Source organism: Xenopus laevis, chromosome 9_10S, assembly GCF_017654675.1.
Source record: "Xenopus laevis strain J_2021 chromosome 9_10S, Xenopus_laevis_v10.1, whole genome shotgun sequence".
In the NCBI taxonomy this organism is placed as follows: Eukaryota; Metazoa; Chordata; class Amphibia; order Anura; family Pipidae; genus Xenopus; species Xenopus laevis.
The window spans coordinates 71,419,154-71,434,815 of NC_054388.1; the positions used below are offsets into that span (position 1 = coordinate 71,419,154).

General features: G+C 38.5%; 1 protein-coding gene across 4 annotated transcripts in view; it reads right to left on the reverse strand.

Annotated features, from left to right (window-relative positions):
• nckap1.S (NCK-associated protein 1 S homeolog) overlaps window positions 1-14,424 on the reverse strand; it is a 65,645-nt gene extending 51,221 nt beyond the window's left edge. For 3 of the 4 annotated variants that reach the window (XM_041578905.1, XM_041578904.1, XM_018238904.2), the window contains exon 1: window positions 14,032-14,424. In XM_041578905.1, coding sequence (XP_041434839.1) covers window positions 14,032-14,139 — 108 coding nt within the window. In that variant the 5' untranslated portion in view covers window positions 14,140-14,424. The remainder of the gene's footprint in view (window positions 1-14,031) is intronic. The other variant, XM_018238905.2, reaches the window with a different exon arrangement.
• Between the last annotated feature and the right edge of the window lie 1,238 nt (window positions 14,425-15,662).

The window sequence follows — 15,662 nt, forward strand, 5'->3', positions numbered from 1 at the left end:
CCCCTCCCTTCCATTAGCTGGAGGCTGGTTATTTTACAAAAGAAAAAACAAAAGATATTGCACAATTAAACAATAGGCAAAAGTATATTTGCTATTCATTAAACTAATGCCTATTTAACAACAACAACTCCATCATACTTTGACCAATCGACTTCTTTTGGATGTTGTATTCCAGCTTTAAATACTGTACTCATGCACAAAATTGTCATTAATCCAAACACATGTATGACATCAGTTGATGTGCAGTGCAGTACATAATTACCAGCAAGAACTTTTATATTAAATGGCTCAGTTTATAAAAAGTGACTTGTTATATTACCAGAGTACAATTCATGCACAACATGGCTATGAAGCATTTTTCAGCTACCCTGCACAAGTAAATGTATTGGATGTCACACAGGGAAGTTAAAATATAGCTGGCTAGCAATCTGTTTCTATGGGTACATAAAAAAGGAAAACAAAGCCAATTACTAGCCAGTTGTGATTAACAGCTATCCTTTGTGACAAGCACCTGAAATACAAGTTCTGCACAAGAGTTAGCTGTGTCCAATCTTATCAGCTTTTTGGTTTGAAGCAAATGCTCTTTTGGATCACGTGGAATACATTTGTATTGGTTAGAAGGAATTAGCAGACAGAAAATTTGTTGTTAATCAAACAAAACCATGCAAATGCTCTTTGAAACCATGCATACCTTCACATACAGCAATAATCCCTGGTGAAATATATTTCCAGGTGAATAAGTCACATTGTGAAAATATAATATTTAACTTGACACCCCAATCAATACATATCATGGTTTCAACTATACACACACACCATATTCTACTACATGTTCATATCTGAACTGGCCACTGTATAAGGAACAGACTGATTAATAATCAGAATATGCAAACTGCACTGGGTCCTGTGTTGTCATATAATCTAATGTGCATTTTATAGTTTTTGTATTGTTTAATACAAACTTTCTCCAAGTCTGCAGAACCAGTGGCTGCAGCAAAATAATCCTTCAAATACAATCCCAGTTTATCTGTTCTGGCTCCATGATCTTTGTCCCTGCAACTGGGGTTGGAAACAGTAAAGAGGATGTAAAGGCAAATATAAAATCCAATACAAATCTCTACACAGTCGCCGACTGCTCTACAGGGAAACAAACAAAGCTGCTTGAGTTCTGTACAGCTTTGAAGTAAGGTGGGCCTCCCCCTGCTGTTCATAAGTATGATTGTTTCCCTGCAGAGCAGTTAGAGACCGTCTGACAATTCCTATGCACAGCAGTAAAGGAATGGAGAATTTCACTGCATACAGTCAGGTTTCTTATAAAAACGGTACACATTTTTTAATTAAAGTATATTGGAGATAGGTTTCTGTTTCATTAAAGAAATTAAAATGGGATTTTATTTTTTTGCCTTTACATGCCTTTTAAAGAACTTTTGTCTTTTAGTGTCTTCTCTCAAGTAAAGCATTTCATAGGCAATCATGGTAACACCAATGATCACACATTTACAATTTGATCTATGCTATTTAAGCTTGGGGCTCTTGTGAGTATAATCAACTATCGGATTGATCCTGGTTTTTAGTGTAGGTATCAAACTTACCTGAACTCTTCTTCATTCACCGTACTAAACATGTGTGATGTAATATTTCTCACTATTCACTGTTCTACCCATGTATTAGTTGGTATTCACTGATCCAGTTTATTGTGTGTCACGGGCGTCAAATTATTTGACGTATTACACTATATATTTTTTTTCTGTTTTTCCCCCCCTTCTCAACAACGGTTTGCTGTTGAGATTTACAGTAATTCTTTCTGGAAATCATTGTTTTGGAGGCAAAAGAGAGCCTTATTGGATCACTGGATTGGGGATAAAAGGAGTTTGAGATTTAAGTGAGCTTAAGTGATTTTAAGATGACCGGTTGTATGCAATATATTTTTAGAGACCTGCATTGTTAGGGGATATAGTTTTCTTTAAATTTCACTACAGCTTACATATTGAACTTTCTGTGTTCAATGTCACCTTTATCTCATAAGTAAGGCAACAGCTATGAGGAAATTTAAAAGAAAAAACATGCAGGGTGCTTTTCAACTGGCGAATTTGAGAAATTAAATTTTGGAATATATAATTTAATCTAATGTATTCTCAAAATTGCCACAATAAATGATTAAACAACACGCACATCCAGGAAAATAAGATAAAAACCAAAAAAATCCCTTGAAGAACAAACCTACCAAAGGTACATAAAGGGCACACATTTATGAAGAGTGAAGATGTGAAGGGAGAGTGCAAACTGTCGCTTTATAAATACTATTAATAATTAGGGTGATTTGAGATTATGCAATTTCTGGATTTAGTATTATTACATGTATGTTTCTCTCATCCTGTTTCTGCATCAGATATATTTCTCTCCTGATTTACCTATGCTGGCTTCTGTAAATGACAAGCTGGACATTTAAACAAAGGCACTAGGGCTTTGGCAGGCCATTCAGGCACAAGTTGGCCAACGCAAGAAATACAATGTCATTTTTTTTATCTAGAAATAGCAGCTGTGACACTGGCACAATATGTGAGCAGCTCTCTGTAAATATAATTATATAACTGCCAGATGCACAGTTTATTACACAGTCATTCTGCATCACTAAAAGTGGGAAGAGCTCCTGGATAGTTATTAGAATAAACACAAGTCTTTAAATATTCTTTAAAATAAACTCTTTAATGTCTTTACATGCAGATTCCGCACTGCCCAAAATCTCCCTCATTCTATAACTTTAATGTGACCTACATAACAACTTGGAAAAAAACTATATTTTGTTAACATATTTGAGGTTGTTCCAGAGAATGATAATAGGATCTGTTATCTAAAATGGTTATGATTTGGAGTTTTCTGGAGAAGGAATCTTTTAATATATCTTAAGCTTGCTAATAATCAAAAAAAAATATCAAACATTAAATAATGCCAATTTGGTTATGTGTCGACCAATATGAATTTGTGCAATTTAGTTTTGATCAAGTACAAGGTAGAGATTATTAAAGAAAACAAGAACATAATTAAAATAATTTATAAGGACAAGGTATCCCATACCATATTTGGCGTGAGAACACAATTTTTTTCCCCCACAGATAATACAGAGAGTGATTTAGATCTACAGAAAATCAGAGTAAAGGAGAAGCTGCTATTACAAAAGCAACTGTTGTTGGTTTCTTGTAAGTCTAAGGGCAGAGTCATACAAGTTGTTTTTTCCACTAACTTATTAAAACCATCGGAGAAAAAGCCAAAGTCAGTGCACACACAGGGTGGATTTTGCTACAAAATCGTGAAAGTCTATCCTCTGCGCCAATTGATGGGAGCACATCAGCCGTTGTGTGCCACATTGCTCTTAATTCTGGAAATTAAACACTTGTAGCAGATACAAATATGCCCTGACTGCAAATAATTTCTGAATAGTATCCAAACATCTGTCTCTCAAACTGACTGGAGTTTAACAGATAATTCATTTAGCTTTCCTCTATGAAATCAATGATAATTTCTGTGTTTTGCTTTTATTGTCCCTACTAAAGCAGCCACCCTAACCATGGGCCCATGGCTGCTTATAGATAAATAAACCCAACATCTTCCTTCTTGTCTAAGTGATTCTTTGGCTGCCCTGGGCTGTGTCCTTGTGCAGTAGAGTGAAATGGAAACTTTCAATGCAAATAGCTGAGCTGCCACGGGGTAGCCATTCAAGCACAGGATACACAGTAGATAGCAGATATGTTCTGAAGAATCCCATTGTATACTAGAGAGCTTATTTTATCTGCTGTGTATCCTGTGTCTTTTCTCCTTTTTTAGCTTTAAATGACAGCCCCCATGGCTACACAGCTGCATGTTTATATAAACTACAGTAAAGTTTCTGAAACAAAACACCAGTTGTACTAGTGTAGCACAACAGTATATCATATTTTCATTACTTGAAAACACTTTTTTGGTGTTACTGTACTTTAGGGGATCACATTTTTCCTGACATCTTTCGCCCTTCCGTTCCCTAATTTGCATATGCCAATTTGGATTCAGTGCGTGAATAAATTTGCATAATAAATAATTATGCAGAAGTATACATGGTGCTTTAAAGCAAAGTTTACTTTTTCAAAGGAAACACTGGTCTCCAGTGGTCAAACATATTTAAACAAGACATTACTTTTAAACACGAATAACAGACACAGGAGTGTCCTTGATTTACTCAGTATATACATTTTTTTTTTTTTCAAAAACAGCATTTTACAAATACACAGTGTCCTTGCCCCTTAAAAGCATGAGTGGGTGTCATTTCTGACTCACTGTTTTGTTAGTCTTCATAAGAGATTTCTTTGTAAGAGAATTTGATACATTTTCCTTGGCAGAATAAACTATGATAATATGTTTCAATTAAAGCTTCTAGATTATAGTTAAATATAATTTTCAATTAAATGTTCTTATATAATAGCTTTCATTTGTATTCTATGGCATAGGTGCTACAAAAGAACCAGAGAATACAAGAAACCTGCCATCTGAGACCATTATACTTCTTTCACTTTTTCTACCCACTGCATAAATCTTAAAATAGTATTTGCTACATGTTTACACCAGAGCTGGCCATGTAAGGGCAAATATGAAGTGCCCATTCAAATCCATTTGGCACGTTTACTACTGAAATGATGTTCAGCGTGGCTCTAATAGACAGAATTGGGAATATAGAGTTTAAATATAGGGCATAACAAACAAAGGCTGTCAACTCAAATTGATCTTGCAATCAATAAATTCATATTTATCAAGGTACAGACAGTTTTAAACAGCAAGCAGGAAAATACATCTTGCAACCAGGGATTTGGAGTACTGCAGTTCAGCAACATATGGAGTTCCTATTGTTGCCTATCATGAACAAATGGTATTGAGAAAACAAATGTATATTGAAAAAGATAAAGTTATCACATACTAATTTGCTAGTATTTGCAGCTGTTGAGTGTAAATTCAAAGAATCTGCAATGCAGCTTTTTCATTGTTTGTTGAGCCTCTCTGCCCAAAATAACACAATCCAAAACAGTGACATCACTTACTGTGCAACTTTCATTAAATCGCATTGCCATGATTGGGAAACCTGGAGGGGTTCAGCAAATGCCACAATGGTTTAAAACTAGCTAAATATAGCAGTAGGCACTGCAACTTGGATTTTTTTTTTTTTTTGAAGACCATTATCTGTCTAAAATTTACAGCTGAATTAAACTTATATTTTAAACATGCTCCAATATACAAGACACTTAATATATTTTATTGCCACCTCTAAATGCTAAGAGAGCACAGAAGCACATATAATAAAGTATATCTAAATTTCTAAAGGATAAAATTTTAAAAAATTTAAGAATTTTAAAAAATGCTTTGAACATTTTATTTAGTCAATGCTCATTTAGTTTTTATTACATAAGCCCTTATTAAAATTATTTTTTTTAAAGTCCACCGATCCCTTTCTTTAGTAATATAAATGCTAACCGTATTATTCTTTATTTATCGCCAACATATTCTGCAGTGGTTTACAGAGTTCAAGCCATAGCGCAATCTCACTTTGCTTACCTGCCATTAAATGCAGCAGGACAAGGTCCCCAAAAACAGTACTGTGCATGTGCAAATCTAAAAGCCGACAGAGGGACGACTTAAGTGAAGGTAAATTGGAATTGTAGCAGTGATTTAAGCTTCCCCTTGCCAGTGGTTCTGTTAGAAAAAACGGCATTACTCACAGAGTGGTGCCAAAGTTAGGAACACCCCAGCGAATTGGGATTTTCTGCTGTTAAAATGTTTTAAACAAAGCCCGCACCATCTATATTTGGGAGTAAAAGGGACTTTTTTTTTTTTTTTTTTACCATGAGGGCAATTTTAAAAGTTGCTATGTGTCCCCTTTAGCCAGGTCATTGTTCTGAAAGGCCTCTTGAAGCTTTAAAGCAACCCATAATATTAGTTCCCAATAGAAAATATAATTAAAAAACAAGTGCAACTGTATTGCCTGACCTTGCTAGAAACTGTGCACCTCAACTTCCTCTTTCTATACATAAACCAGTCTAATTAACAGTCCTTATGACCGCAATACCACAGGAGTTTAATTTTCTCTGAGATTTGAAGTAAGAAATGTCCTTTGAGGCCTCACCAAGATTTAATACAGGTTGACAAGAGGTTCTCTGTTGACTGTGCCACATACTTAAATGGCCCATAAAGTTAAAGATCCTGTCTTTCAAGAGTGATGAACACATGAGAACCTGTGCAGATAGTTTAGCCAAGAGGGTTATGGCAGCAGAGCAAGGCTTTTTTTTTTTTTTTAGGATTAATGCAGGTTCTGGGCCTCTGATGAGACCACGATTTTTGAAAAAACCAAAAATAATAGGACATGCATTAGTCCTGTATTGTATGGTTATACTGACTGGTGTCTCAAGGTGGGTTAAAGTTAAAACGTTAACTTAAAAATACAAACAATGCAGAAAACATAAAAATCAAGAAACCATGGGAGTAGGCAGTATACATTGATCAGTGATTGAAATTTGAATTTGTAGTTCAACAACAGCCACATAGGACAGGGGTCCCCAACCACCGGGCCGCGGCTCACAACCAGGCTGCGGATAGTCATGAACTGGGCCGGCGAACAATGAACGTGGAGCGCTGAATTTGACGCCAGTGCGCCCAATTGGACGGTGACCCCACCGACAACCTCCCCAACCCCTGCTCCTCGACCACCTGTGACTCCCTCCCCAACAAAGGGTAAGATTTTTTTTTCACCATCACCAAAATATACACTGGAATTTCCTGTAATCTTTTGTCTCCCTTCTTTTGAAAAATGATGGCAATTTGAACGTATCAGAAACATAAATATTGCCTGAACAGCGGTTAGAATGGGCTGCTCAGCAGTCAACACAGCTTTCATACTCCTATCTGTCAATTGTCAGAAACATGCAGCTATATGGGGCACCGAAATGGGCTGACACAGGCATTAAAGGAAAACTATACCCCCAAAATGAATACTTAAGCAACAGATAGTTTATATCAAATTGAATGACATATTAAAGAATCTTACCAAACTGGAATATATTTACATAAATACTGCCCTTTTACATCTCTTGCCTTGAACCACCATTTCGTGACTCTATCTGTGCTGCCTCAGAGATCACCTGACCAGAAATACTACAACACTAACTGTAACAGGAAGAAGTGAGGAAGCAAAAGGCAGAACTCTGTCTGTTAATTGGCTCATGTGACCTTACATGTGGTTTGTATGTGTGCACAGTGAATCTTACGGGGGCGGCCCTTATTTTTTTAAAATGGCAATTTTCTATTTATGATTACCCAATGGCACATACTACTAAAAAAGTTTATTATTATGATAATGGTTCATTTACATGAAGCAGGGTTTTACACATGAGCTGTTTTACTCAGTATCTTTTAATAGAGACCTACATTGTTTGAGGGGTATAGTTTTCCTTTAAATGGTGTATTTATAAAGGATGCAAAAATGTATCTGCCTTGGCTATGTCAAGGGGAAAATAAAAAAATTCCCAATTAGCCCAACAAACCCTTCTTCTGTTGCCATCAAGCAATGTATCCTGTGAAAAAGGAGAATAGAGAATAACAGGACAGCAATGGAATCTCAAAACTGCACCTTGTACTTGATCCAAATTAAGATATAGTTAATGCTTATTGGAAGCAAAACCAACTTATTGGGTTTATTTAATGTTTGCACAATTTTCTAGTAGACTTAAGGTATGAAGATGGAAATGAATTAAAGATTCAGAAAACCTCAGATCCTGAGCATTCTGGATAACAGGCCCCATACATGTAGCAGCATTATCTAATCTGTATATGTCCTAGCAAAGAGAAGGTATCAACTTTAGCCGTTAACCACTTTATTGCAATTTTATAATGGGATCTCTTTAAAGAAAGCATTGAATAAAGCAAGTGATTTGGTAGCTTCCACTTAATGTAAATACTAAAACACGGAGAATGGATGTTCTATGAAAACAGTAAGCAATGATCTTAATCCTAAATGGCACTTTGCCCTGTCCACACATTCTATAGTACACCTTTCTATCAATAATTCCCATCAACAAATGAATTGGTGAGGGAACACACAGAAACATGGGAAGCAGCTTAAAGTGGACCTGTCACCCAGACACAAAAATCTGTATAATAAAAGTCCTTTTTATATTAAACATGAAATCCAATTTCTATTTTTTATTAAAGCATTCATAGCTGTTGTAAGCTCATTTAAAAATCTCAGCTGTCAATCAAATATTGTCTGCCACTCCTCTATGCCATGGGCATAGAGGCGGGGCAGATAATTACTTTCACTTTCCATTCAGCACTTCCTAGATGTCACTGCTCTCCACATATTCCCCCTGTTCTCTTTACCATTTAATTGTGTAACCAGGGCATGGGGATGGACATCGGGTCCCCCATTTTGGTGCACAAACAAGATTCTGAGATGATGCAAGGCTTGTCTTAATAACAGTGTGCACAAAATGGCTGCTGCCTGCTTGCTATAATTATGAAATCCCAGACTCAAGGAAGCAAGATTCAAATAATTTATATAGTGGAATTAAAGGAATAGTTCAGTGTGAAAATAAAAACTGGATAAATAACTAGGGTGTGCAAAATAAAAAATGTTTTTTAGTATAGTTAGTTAGCCAAAAATGTAGTGACTGGATGTCTAACATGATAGCCAGAACACTACTTCCTGCTTTTCAGCTCTCTAACTCTGAGCTAGTCAGCGACTTAAAGGGGGGTCACAAGGTACATATCTGTTCAGTGAGTTTGCAATTGATCCTGATGCAGCTCAGATTCAAAAGCAACAGATATGACCCATGTGGCCCCCCTTCAAGTCTCTGATTGGTTACTGCCTGGTAACCAGTCAGTGAAAACCAAGAGAGTTGAAAAGCAGGAAGTTGGACTATGTTCTGTTATGTTAGACATCCAGTCACTCCAGCCTTTATACATTACATACTGGCTAACTTACTATAGTAGAAACATTTTATATTTTGCACAGCCTATCTATTTACCCAGTTTTTATTTTTACACTGAACAATTCCTTTATAGTTCATTTTGCTTGACTAATGTGATTAAATAGGATTTTGAATAATGTTTTTGGGTGACGGGTCCTTTTTAAATACAATAAATATGTTGTATGCACCAATTAATGCAATTAAATGTTTACTGGCTGTTTTTATATTGTATGCTCTACTGCTCTAAAATCATTCAGTATACCATGTTGTAAGTGTAACCAAGGCTTTCTAGGTGCAGTTTTACATTGCCTTTAAGCAAGGCTCCGTCCACTTATCCTATAAATGGGCAGTGTATACATATATACAGTTTTGCTATAAAAACACATTAAGGGTTAGTCCACATGAGGAGATTGGGGAGATTTAGTCATCTGGCGATGTTTTCCAAAGTCGTCTCACGAGGAAACTTTGTGTGACTTCGGAAAACGAAGTGCCGCGTGTGCTTTAGCGCAGGCGACTTTTCATTATATCGGATGTGAAGACACACGGAGGCAGTTCGGGGAGATTGTAGCCCAGAAGAAGAGGGGTTTAGTCGCCAGGCGACTAAATCTCCCGAATCTCCTTGTGTGGACTAACCTTTAGTAGGATTGTGTTAAAGGGGTTGTTCACCTTCCAAACACTTTCAGTTGAGTTGTTTTCAGATTGTTTTCCAGAAGTAAAGACTTTTTTCAATTGCTTTCCATTTTTTACCGTTTTTCCAAAATCTAAGTTTAAAGTTGAATGTTCCTGCCTGTGGTGTTGGAGTCTGGCAGCTCAGTAATTCAGGTGCAGATTCTGAACGGTTACAATTTGCTACATTTAGTTGATACAATTAGTTGATACATTTTCAGCAGCATCTCTGGAGTATTAGCAACAATTGTATCCAACAGCTGCCTTTTAATGAAATTTGGGGATTCTGCTCAGCAGGGACAAAGATAACAAATGTATCAACTTAAGGTGGCCATAGACGTGCAGATTACCTGCAATATCGGACGAACGAAAGGAACATCCCCATCTCCCGACCTGACACTAACCTTCAGTTTAAATGAAGTAGTAAAAGCAGATCAGACTATGTTCTGCCCTGACAGCAATCATATGAAAGTTTATGTCCGGCAAAAGCTAGTGACAGCCTCCCACTGAAAATCATCCAATCGGCAATACATGCAGTGATATTATGGTGAGCCAACAGAAATCTTTTAACCTGCCCGATCGTCCAAAGGACCGATCTTCATGGGACGAAAAATGTCGGGACTATCCACAAACTGCCCGAAAATCATACGAATCAAGGACCGAATCTTTGCGTCTATGGCCAGTTTAAGGCTATGGACACACAGGCTGTTGTCAGCCTGTTTAATTGGGCTGACCTCAGCCTGTGTGTGCGCACACGGGCTGATCTGATTCAAATCAACGGAGCAGCGGCACTGAGCAGATCTGCTTCTATCAGCCTGCAAAATTACTGATCAGCCGCCGACAACAGCCTGTCTGTCCATAGCCTTATAAGATCCGCTTGTTTGGCAAGGGTTTGGCCTTGAGATAAGGAGCTGCTCATTATACAAAGGGCTTATCTGTGGACTAGTACATTTTTTTACGTGTTAGAACCAGGATGTGATAGAATAAGAAAGTGGCCTTATTCTTGTTTTCTGCAAGTAATACCACAAATATTTCTTAATTAGAAACAATCAGTAGAAATTATGTTCAGCACAGACATTCATCAAACTCAACATACAGTTTAAATGACTGGTACTGGTAGTCCAATGCCTACATTAATTTAATCAAACTCAGATCCAGCTGAAAAGTGGACAACTAAATCCAATCTGGGCAGCTAGACCTAAACAGTAAACTAGAGTCTTTACTAGGGATACACCGAATCCACTATTTTGGATTCGGCCGAACCCCCGAATCCTTGGCAAGAGATTCGGCTGCATACCGAACCAAATCCTATTTTGCATATGCAAATTAGGAGTGGGAAGGGGAAACCATTTTTTACTTCCTTGTTTTGTGACTTCCCTCCCCACCCGCTATTTGCATATGCAAATTACGATTCGGAGTTGGTTCAGCCGTGCAGAAGGATTCGGCCGAATCCCGAACCGAATCCTGTATTCGGTTGCTTCCTTGACAGGTACAAAGGACAAATGAATAGTGCATGTATAAAGCCATGTCTTCATAAAATACATACCCCCACATGTAATAAAAGGTACAGGTATGGGACCTGTTATCCAGAATGTTCGGGAGCTGGGGTTTTCCGGATAACAGATGTTTCTGTAATTTGGATCTTTATACCTTAAGTTGACTAGAAAATCGTGTAAACATTCAAAAACCCAATAGGCTGGTTCTGCTTCCAGGATGGATTAATTTGATCTTAGTTTGGATCAAGTACAAGCAACTGTTTTATTATTAGAGAATTTTTTTTTAAAAAAAAAAATGTGGATTATTTGGATAAAATGAAGTCTATGGGAGATGGCCTTTCTGTAATTTCAGAGCTTTCTGGATAACAGATCCTCATACATGTACTAACTTTGCCCAGGAGCAGTAACACATAGAAAACAATAAATGATCTGTGGATTGGTTTCTATGGGTTATTGCTCCTGGGCAAACTTTGTGCATTTTATTACATAACCACCTAAATCCTAAAAAGTAACCAGTTATATTTTGTTTTAAAGGGGTTGTTCACCTTTGAGTTTACTTTTAGTATAATGTACAGAATTTGCAATTTGTTTTAATTTATTTTTTATTATTTGTGGTTTTTGAGTAAATCTTTATATTCAGCAACTCTCCAATTCCTATAGCAACCATGCATTGATTTCAATAAGACTAGAATATGAATAGGAGAGGTCTGTATAGAAAGAGGAGTAATAAAAAGTAGCAACAACAATACATTTGTAGCCTTGCAGAGCATTTGTTTTTAGATGGGGTCAGTCAGCCCCATTTGAAAGCTGGAAAGAGTCAGAAGAAGGAGGCAAATAAATCAAAAGATATTAAAAATAAATAATGAAAACCAATTGAAAAGTTGCTTACAATTCTTCCTATTTTACAACATACTAAAAGTTAACTTAAAGGTGAACCACACTACCACAATATGAAAAAAGTTGAAGACCTAAGAATTGAGATTTTGCCATTCAGTGCAAAATAATATTACATATCAGTAGGAGGTTTCAACCTTCAATTCACTTTCCTGACATAAACAGAAAGATACTGCGCCAACTGAAACAAACACGTGTTAAAAGAGCTTTATAGAAAAGACAACAATTTTAGGCTGCTGGAAGTTGTACTTCTACATCCTCACGAGTAACACAGGTTACACATCAGTGCTTTATAGCATTATACATTATATCTCACTAATACGTCCATTAATGACTACACAAAATGTGGTCTAATGCTTTATCAGAACGGAATATGCATACATCATGACTGCCACCACATCACTTTCATCTCTTCTTAACCATCCAGAAAACAAATACAGTTTTACATCATACATACAATAACTTTCTCCAGCATCACTCCAGCAGTTATATTTTGCCATTTTGGGCAAATCAGAAATGAATCATAGATTAAAATCATAGGCCAGCCCAGGATCCATTGATGCCCGAGAACTCCATCAGATGTTTGATTATCATGCCCAGATTACAATACATGTAACATTCAGTGCAGATGATCATTAAACATCCAACTCTCTTCCCAGGTAGATACGGTTTCCCATCCTGTAGTAGGGCTGCCACCTGGCCGGTATTTTACCGGCCTGTTCGGTAAAAATGATGGTTGATCCCAATTAATAGGGAAAAAAGATAAATATATAGGAAGGCCGGTATTTTTTTCCAGAAAAGGTGGCAACCCTAGAGAGTGATATGCAACCAGTGCCCCCACCACCACTCCAAACTGTCTTATAGTTAAACCTCTCATCATCCTCTTATAGTCAGAATTGAATTAGATATCTGAAATTGTCCTTGCAAACAAAGCTGTGGGGTCACATACTGGGCAGCCATGGGATCTCTAACACAAAACTATGTTGCTCTAAGTTTTTTTCAAGTACAAAAAAAGCAAACTTTGCGTTAATGAATGGACCAGGAGGTTTTGTATATGATACTTTCCCACATGGCAATTGGATTTGTGTTTAGGGAAATAATTTATCAGAAACTTGCAACCATTTGCCCTTTAAATGTTGTTGTCAATGGGATGCAATGGTCTGACAAACACAGCATTCCATGTTTAGTTTCATGAAAGATGGATACTTGAGTGAATGTACTGTGACAGCACATTACTGACACAAACACAATTAAACTAGACGGAATGTTATTTACAGCTATGGAATCTGTGACCCTGAAACCCATTATCTAGAAAGCTTTAAACATGCCACTGTGATTTCCCAAAAAGCATGAAGCAGATGTGCATTTTATAAGAATGTGCCAAGTTAAAATGTACCTTGTACTAATAAACAAAGCAGAATAAACCCATATGGGGTTTAAATCATCCAGTTTTTTAATGGTTGTGGTAGTGTTAAGACATGATGCTCTAAATTATGGAAAACCTCAGGCACCAACCATTCCAGATAACAGATCCCACCCCTGTGATATGATATAAATAGCATTTCATGCTGTAGGCCTTTATGCTGTAGCACATTTATTCCCATGTACATAAACAGACACTCAGAGGAACAAATTAGAAATCCATGTTTCGTGATGAGGCAGCTGAGCAGTGATTTCTTTTCCTGGGATTGATTAGGAAGGACTTCCTCCTCCCACTCGCTCCCTGCAGCTGGGATCTCTCATCCTGCACCGCCCAGGGAACCTCTCCACTGCCCCTTTAACCATCTCACCCTCTCAGATGCCCCAATCCCACCGCACTACAACTCCCAGCACCCCACCGCACTACAACTCCCAGCACCCCACCGCCCACAACCTCTCCATAGATAAATGCTTGGAATTGCAGCCCTATAAAGATTTTGGCCCCAGACTGACCCCTATATATAGTGAATGCATGGGCCCCAGTGCCTGTAGAGGCCTCCCACCCTCACGATTACCTTCTTGATGTTGTACAGGCGAGTGAGCATCCCGACCCCCCTGTCGTTAAGGATAGTGAGCTTCTCCGCCAGCTTCTGCTGACTGGGCTGCAACACGGAGCGCGACATGTCGGCTCTTCAATTCGACACCCCGTCGCCTCCGTTGTAAATTACCCCCAACCGCTCGGCTGGGGTGAGAGAGCGCCTCTCGGAAGCGATAGTGTTCGGTCAGGGCGGGGGGGGGGGTTGTTGTGGTTGGTGGGGAAGGGAGGGAGGGGAAAGCTATACAGCGCCCATGCTCCGCAATGTAACGCGCTGACACGCCTGCCCTGATTCTCGCCGCCTGCTCCCTCCCTTCCTGCCACTGAGTGGGCGTGGAACACAGAAGCACACGCCCACCCCAGCCCTGAGCAGGCGGCGGAACGACGTGACGTGCAGTAGCGGCGACGCTTCTGTTGCGCTTGCTTAAGGCGTGGGAGTGATGATGTCACCAGAACAAATCGCTCTGGCTGCTGAACTGCAATGAGACAGTAGTCCTGGGCGTTCAAGTTATGTAACAGCAGTGGCCAGGACACATATTTGCATCTTATGTCGATTTATATGATCTTAAATTTAGAGCAAGTGGAGCTCTATGTCCTATGTTTCAGTGAAATTCACATTAATGCACATTAATAAAAAAACTCACATGTGAAGTGATTTTCAGTATTATTTTTTTCTAAGGGCTAGTGCCAGTGGTGGAACTAAATGTCACTGGGCCCCACAGCAAATTCATTTTAGGGCCCCCAAAATATGCAGAGGTTGTCCTGTTTTACAAATGTATATTGAAATTGCTCATTAAATAGAGCCTCATGGGGCCCCCTATACCTCCTGCCCCCCTGCAGTCACAGGTATGGTTGCCACCTGGCCGGTATTTTACTGGCTTGGTCGGTAAAAATGATGGTTGATCCCAATGGAAAAAAGATAAATATATAGGAAGGCTGGCAACCCTAGTCACAGGGTCTGCTTCCTTTGTAGTTAGGGCAACTCTGTCTGTAGTTATGCCCAGGCACTGACTGGCAATCTGTGGGTTCTGGCAAATGCCAGAGGGGCTGCTATGAGGTCCCATAGAAAGTCAGTATTTAGTGGGCTGGTTGGGGCTGCGTGGGCCTCTATGTGGGCTGATTGGATCTCTGTGTACCTATTTTAATTCTCAGTCCGGACCTGGTTATGCCCCTGGGCTAGTGACCTAAAAGGCTCAAGCTCCCCCATGTGTGCATTGACAGATGTCAAAAACATAACATGTTGCATACAGGGTGAAATCTGGAAGTAATGCTGTTTTTTTTCATGAGCTGAGAAAAAACATTGTAACATTAGCCTAAAGCAGGCACATTACCCTTCAAATTGGCCTACAGGGCGATCAGACAGATATAGCACAAAGGGTATGTCATGTGTATGGCCACATTTGTATTGTTCTGTTTATTCTGGGAAAACTGAATATCATTTTCACGTCAGCCATTCAGACCACTGCATGGTTGCTAAGGTAAGGACTAAAACAACAAAGTTTACATTTCGGTATAAAACAAACTGTCTGATCCTATATGGTGGAGGTTGTCAACCTATTTTAACCGTGAGTAGGGTTGCCACCTTTTCTGGAAGAAAATACCAGCCTTCAT